General features: G+C 35.0%; 1 protein-coding gene across 1 annotated transcript in view; it reads right to left on the minus strand.

Moving 5' to 3' along the window:
- The window catches only part of LOC111438054, an 82,389-nt gene that overhangs the window by 11,797 nt on the left and 63,376 nt on the right, over positions 1 to 7,216 (minus strand). Inside the window, exons 44-47 of the mRNA XM_023076009.1 lie at positions 4,601 to 4,643; positions 2,614 to 2,735; positions 1,995 to 2,486; positions 119 to 886 (exon numbers count right to left, since the gene is read on the minus strand). Coding sequence (XP_022931777.1) covers positions 119 to 886; positions 1,995 to 2,486; positions 2,614 to 2,735; positions 4,601 to 4,643 — 1,425 coding nt within the window. The remainder of the gene's footprint in view (positions 1 to 118; positions 887 to 1,994; positions 2,487 to 2,613; positions 2,736 to 4,600; positions 4,644 to 7,216) is intronic.

Below are 7,216 nucleotides of genomic sequence, written 5' to 3' on the forward strand. Positions count from 1 at the left end.
AAAAAAAAAAAAAAAAAAAAAAAAAAAAAAAAGAAAAAGAAAAAGAAAAAAGAATAGGCACAGAAAAATCTCTCCAGTAGAATTTAAATGTTGCAAGATGAAAGTGAACTAAATTTACATGTACAGGAAGCCATCCTCTCTGTGGGAAGAGTGAAAAGAACAATGGATTTCTGATATCAGCATCATAGACCTTCACAGTTTTCCCTGGATGAAGGATTCCTCTACAACAGCCAATGAAGTGGCCACTTTTCTGTTTATGTAGAACCGAAAATTCTGTCACAAGCGGAAGGTAATTGGTAATAGACAAGGGAGCCTTGATAACAAGATTCCAGTCCTGAATAGGGTCAGAGTGCATATCTTTGGCAATTTCCGAGGCTTGTATGCCTAAACAAAACCATAACCTATGAGAACTACTTGACGAGGTTCCGCTTGTCTGAACACAATACAACAACTCCTCAGATTCACTTAGGTTTGAAACGCATACTTCAGAGAAAATATCAGGCCCATTAGCATCCTCTTGATTAGGTTTATCTACAACTGAACTCCAAGAGTACTCATCACAATTTTTAAGTGTCGAAGGCCTCAAATGAAATATATAACGACCAGATTGTGCCAGCACTGATAAAGGGAGGGGAACCGTATCACCAGGCTTCAATTGCCCTATGAATATTTCCTTCTCTATATTACTTATCTGTTTCCTACTTCTGACCCACCTTCTTTGCCTCGCATGGTTTACAGATTCCACAGAGTCGGAAGAATCAGGCCATTTAAGACTTTTGATATCTGGAGCATAAACCCAACCATCAGCAGCAGTAAGAGGTCTCTTGTCTAAATGCCAATCATCAATCCATTCCCAACCAGACGGTAGCTCAACTCTTGATGTTACCTGTGCAAGTGAACAATTAATTAAAAGGAAGCCTAATAAAGGATACCTATACAGAACTACGATGAATTTCAATAACGGAAACAAGAAAGCACCATAACAATTCCTCGAGAATCATCAATGGAAAAGTGGACTTCTATAAATTATGATGCAAAATTGCTATAAGCATCGACAAAGCTTAGCTTGGAGAACTGAACTAAAAATTGAATATTAACTATGTCCTCGAGACTGACCTTCATCAAGTCAGCCCAAAGGCTCAATACTAATACATACATCTTAATTGTAACAACCTCATTTGACACGGTTGTAATATCCCCTTATTCTATCTCTTTTCCCAATTCACCTCTCCAATTCCTCGACCCATTACCCCTTTTCCTTCCCTGTTAAATTGTCAAACTCTATCCCCACTTAGTCACTCAAAAACTGGCATGGAAAAAGACCAATAAGAAATTGAGAACTGTCTGAGCTACAGGAGCCAGAGGAAGGCCCTCCATGTAGTTAACAAAATTAAAAGAAAGAAATTTGAGAGAGATTTTAACTTTAGAGTCCACAAAGCCTTAAGGTAGATGACATCCTCCTATGGATTCCTTGTATTGCTAGCTTTAGCAGAAAAACGTATGCGTGTTGTGCTCTTAGTCACAAAACTCAGCAAGTGGTGTTCGTCTCAAGAGATACAAAGCTCTCTGAGAAGCGTGCCACAAAGATGATAAATAAGTGATCTGCATTGTCATGCACATGTATGCAGAGGCACACTTCTGCAGGGAACATATTAGGAAGGGTGTCTATTTTGAACTTTGTTTGTGTGAGTCCTCCCAAGGACAGAGATCATAGAAGAGTGATTGATCCTTGTGTTAATTGGGCATAAAGAAAGCTTTCTGACGAGGAAATTTAGAAGAAATATACAACATACACATCACGAAAAATTAATATTAAAATATAACTAAGTTTTATGGACACGACCAACTTAAGTTCCACCAAACATGTAAGAAATGAAGTTCTTTCTAATCAAATTATTTGAAATAATGGCCTTTCTTCATTTGATTTCAACTTTTTACTTTTCTAAAATCATAATTTGAATTCAACTGTCCACTCTTGGAGAGAACGATTATACCTCTGGAATGATTACTTCTGAGAAATCCTGACTGAATTTCAGGCAGCTAACCCAGCCAGCAGTAGGGCTGTATTTTTCAGTTTCATCGAACTCTTCTGTAACAACCATGTTATTATCAGCTGTTGAACCATCTGAACTACCAGTTTCATCCGCGTGATGTATGCTTTCCTTGCAATGTTTGGACATTAGGCAGACATCAAGCATATAATCAGTATTGTTCTGCACTGAGACGAGAGACCTAATTGTCACATATCGGCTACCATCCTTGACAGTCACTTGGCTGGCAATGACATCATTCCCTAAGCGCCAACAAGCAGCTGGTGTAGCATAGTTTAACCTAACAGTAGTCCATGGTCCAGTCCTACTCGGACTTATTTGAATAGATCCAGATTTCCTTCCTTTATTTGAGGATTGATTTATGTTCTCAAATTCTTGTTTGGGCGACAAAAGCACAGTACAACTTAATTTTCCACTGAACTTGCATGTTTTCTCCTGTAATATAATTATTCTTTTAATTAGACATTGCGATATTAACAAATGGGCATTTGACAAATAATGTAAGGCTTCCATATGGATGCCAAACAATTACATATAGCACAAGAAGAACAAAACATATTACCAAGCTAGGTGAAGCAAGTTCTATCCAGCTTAACTTATTAACGTGATCATGCAAGTGAAATTCATCCTCCAAGCTCTGTGCTATCTGAGTTAAAGGGGCAGAAAAGAATCCAGTGGCGTCACCTGTAGAATTGATATGGAGGGAAGATAACAGTCACCTCGGTAAAATTTCATAACTGGTTTGCTACTCAAAAAGTACAAAAAATTGTTTCAGTATGAACAATATTCTTCATAACAATTTGCTACCAAACAATTAGAAATGAATAAAACCGATTCACACAATTAAAACGAAACATGACAGTTTTACTATGCAAAACATCACCAACGGAACTTGTTAAAATAACACAACTAACAACCATGCCCCTACTTTTTATTGAAACAAAATACCAAGTATAAAATTAATTGGAATTCACGATAAAAGTGTACAAATATACTCAACTGATAACACTCATGCACATTGACCCACAAACAACCAGATATCTCCTATTGTTATTGTCACAATCATTCTCAATCTATCCTTCCACTTCATGTAATGAGTTTATCGAGTCATTTTCAAATATTGACTGTTGAAAGTCTAAATTATCTAACTACCTTTTTTCTTAATTTCACAGAAGTACATTTGCCTTTTATAATACAGGCTTACTGAATCCCTACCTACTAGGTAATAATAAATCTAAATAAATCCCTAGATACTAGTTTTGAATAAGGATTAACCTTAAATTAGGATATTTGTGTAATTCATGAGTTAGTATCCAAGCTAAGAAGGAATGATATCTATTAGATTTATAGTTAACTAGTAACTAGAAATTTATTTAGATTTATCTTTATCTTTTTATCTATTACCTAAGGATTTATTTAGATTATCTAGTATATAGGGAATTTAGATTAACTATCGATTTAGGTTTTAGTTAGTCTTTCCCTAGACATGTAACTTTTTAAAGTAAATAAGAAAAAACAGCAAGCTACTTGCAACCAGTTACAATAAATCAAAATAAATCCTAGGTAAAAATAGAGATAAAGAAGAGTGGTCAACTACTTATATTATTTATTAGGATTACACAAATATCCATAACTTAAGGTTAATCCTTCGACACTCCCCCTCAAGCTCAATAATAAATATAATTCATTCTTGACTTGGATACTAACTCATAAAGCAGTTAAGTTGTGAAATTCTTTTGTTAGCACATTTATCAGTTGAAGCCGTGAGAGCACATAACGCATGTATACTATCCTCTTGGAGAACTTTCACGGGTGTTGCTTGCCTCTCTTGTGCTCACTTCTATTGGAGCACTTCCACGGTGTTACATGCTTCTCTCACGCTCACCCGTCTTGATGCACATGAGGCAGCAAGGTACCTTATAGGTGTCAGGTCTTACATTTTCGATTCCCATCTTGCCCTTTTTATTTTGAATTACAAAATTCAGATTGGAAGATACCCCTGTTTCAATTTTAAACAATGTATTCCTGGAGTGATTTGAACACTCATATGAGTTCAATTCAATTCCACTGTGTGCTGGGTTAGTTTCAGAAGTCACAAATGAAAAACTTAATTACAGTGCATGAATGTGTGCAAGAATCTAGTTATACATATCTGAAGCTGCTGCGTTATTCACATTGCAACTTCGTAAGATTCCGTTTTTTTTTTTCACAACACAAGGACTTCTTTTGATCACCAACTTAGTATACTCCCATCCACGAACGCTCAACTACAAAGGTCTAATTGATCTATGCATTCTTCGTTGTTTTATTCGAAGCTATTATATTTATAAAATGATAACTAAAGAAATTCCAGTATCCATGGAAAACAAGTGTTAGTTCAATATTCCCATGTGGCAGCGCAATTTTCTTATTCCATTATCAGTAAATCAGAACATGAACAGTAGCATCAAACACAAATGTGAACCAACTAGCAAAAAGATCAAGTATGAAGACATGAGTACGTCATCTCTCCATATGTATTTAAGAAAACTACTAGCACATTAAGGTACCTTTTCCCACATCTATTACCATCAACTCCAGCATATATTTTTCCTGTGAATTTAAGAAACATGAAAAGCATCAGGAAGGCACAAAGACATGGTATTGACAGAAAAAGAAAAAGCATCTACAAACTCTGGAAAAAGTTAGAAATTTTCTCATGTAAACAGAAGAATTATTTCTTATTCAGCTCCTCCAGAAAGATATTTGGTGTTCTATACAGATTTTTATATAAAAATGAAAATGACCCTAATCATCATTTTAAGAATCAAGACTGCGGAAATATCAGCACGGTAAACACCATAAGGACTAATTAGACACAGTTTACTTTATAAACATCACTAATTCACCCAAAAGGAGGACTATATAAATAACAACGATTAATCCGATTGAATAGCCATGGATAACTACCAATTCAACAATAACTACAAATGAAATCTTTTAATATTCTCGTTTCTTAAGAGTACACCCAATAGAACCCTCAACCTTCAACCCTCAAACCCTCAACCTTCAACCCTCAAACCCTCAACCTATTCCTCTTCTGCAGATTCTTTTTCCAGTTAGTTTTCATCTATATTAACCCTACGAATCAACTACATTTAAGGTCATTTTTAAGTTTCATTGCTATGAGTTCAAGTAATTGTTGCAAGGATTAGTAGTAGTATTGCATTAATGGGTTTGTTGCATTGCCCTGTGTTTTCACCCTTTTAGAAGTAATATAGGGATGAGTTTGGAACATCAGGGATTCAAAAATGTTGCTATCTCAATTGTATTATATGGCTTCCTTTTGGAGGTAGGAAGGTTTTATCAATAAGTGCTTGTGTTGATAAAAGGGGTTGGTTCACTCTTTGGGATTTACTAAGAAACTTCATTGCGCAACAAGAAGATTTGGCATGATTTCAAATGTTCAACATGTGGAACTTCCTCAAATCAGAAATGAAAGATCCAAGTTAGATATTGTTAAAAGTAACAAGGGTTTATCCCCCTATGAGAAGTTCACTCATTCTTTCTAGGTGAAAAAGGAAAAGGAAATAACAGAAGATGATCGGAGTTCAATTTTGGTAATTTCTAGATTTTTTGCTCATGGTAATTGTTTGGGTACTCAAAACTCATTCTTTCTAAGTGAAAAAGGAAAAGGAAATAACAGAAGATGATCGGAGTTCAATTTTGGTAATTTCTAGATTTTTTGCTCATGGTAATTGTTTGGGTACTCAAAATTTTTTAGAGGATCAGCTAGAAGCTTCTTTTGTTAGTAATCCTTTGATTAATGACAAGGCCTTGCTAAAGTTTGAAGATGAGAATTTTCTACCTATTGAAAATGGAAAAATTTAAATCTTTTCGTATGAAGATTGAGAGATAGTTTGCAGAAAAGCATTGTGTGCCTAAGTTTACTAAGGGATATGGTGCTTGGTGGAGATTTTGGACTTACCCCCGAATCTCTGAATTTGTGGTTGCTTTGAAGCCATTCACGGTCATTGTGGAAGGCCTTATTTCGGAAGACTTATTAGTACTTATTCTTCAACCTCAAATAGATTGGATTGTTGCTCAGCCAAAATGGAAGCTAAGAAGAACATTTTTGGTTTTATTCTTTCCACAATCAAAATGAAAGACAAAATGCTAGGAAGTATTTTTATTCCAACTAGAGCCTGTGATATGTCTGCATCCCATTCTTCACCTTTTGCGGTTCTTTTATGTACTCTAGCATGCTTGATAAGTCTCTAGATTTTTTATGCTGCCAGGAGGTATTGAAAGATCAATAGTCTTTTGTTTCTCCACTTACTGAAAATTTGAATTTGAAAAAGGGTTTGGCATTGATGTTCTAGACAAGGTAGTTAATGAAATAAATTTGTGAGAATTTGGTTGACAAAAACTCATTTGGTGTAGTCTTGCATGATTTCAAAATGAAGTTGAGCATTAATGATGGAGTTGGTAAGGTCATATTTTCAAATGCTTCAATTGACAAGGCAGTTGATAAGACCATTAACGAGTCCTTGACATAAGAAAACCCGTTCACTAACAGGGGCATATTCTTCATTTCATCCAATCCTTGAGGATATTCTTTGAATCCTGAATTAATTGGTTGTTCACGTTTTTTAGCCCTCCTCGTGAAACAAGTTACCTCTTCTGATCCTTCACATTCCTTGTTCCCCAATACATAGTACCAAATTGTTTTATACCCTTTGAATCCAAATTATGTATTAACTAGAGGAGTTACCCACTCGACCAAAGACCCTATGTCTCTTTCACATGATGATTCTAATGTTGAATCCATGGTTAGCATGAACAGTGTGGAATCAATTATAGAGCCTAACTTGGAGGATGTTCTTGAAGATTTTTATTTTGAAGCTTTTAGTTCATTATCTCAAGAAGGTGATTATGATACTTTTCCTCTTCCTCCATCTTCCATACCTGCCAAATTTGCTTCTTAATGAAACTTGTGGTTTTTCAGATGTGTAAAATCTCCCATTGATTCAAGAAAAGACCTATATACACTGAACTATTGATTTTGTATTTTCTTTCTTTTACTTTCACTCCCTTTGGGAGTTTGTAACCTTTTACATGATATCAATGGGAAGTTTTTTGTTCCAAAAAAAAAAAAAAAAAAAAAAAAAAAAAAAAAAAAAAAA

This window comes from Cucurbita moschata, unplaced genomic scaffold, assembly GCF_002738365.1.
Source record: "Cucurbita moschata cultivar Rifu unplaced genomic scaffold, Cmos_1.0 Cmo_Scf00070, whole genome shotgun sequence".
Lineage (NCBI taxonomy): Eukaryota > Viridiplantae > Streptophyta > Magnoliopsida > Cucurbitales > Cucurbitaceae > Cucurbita > Cucurbita moschata.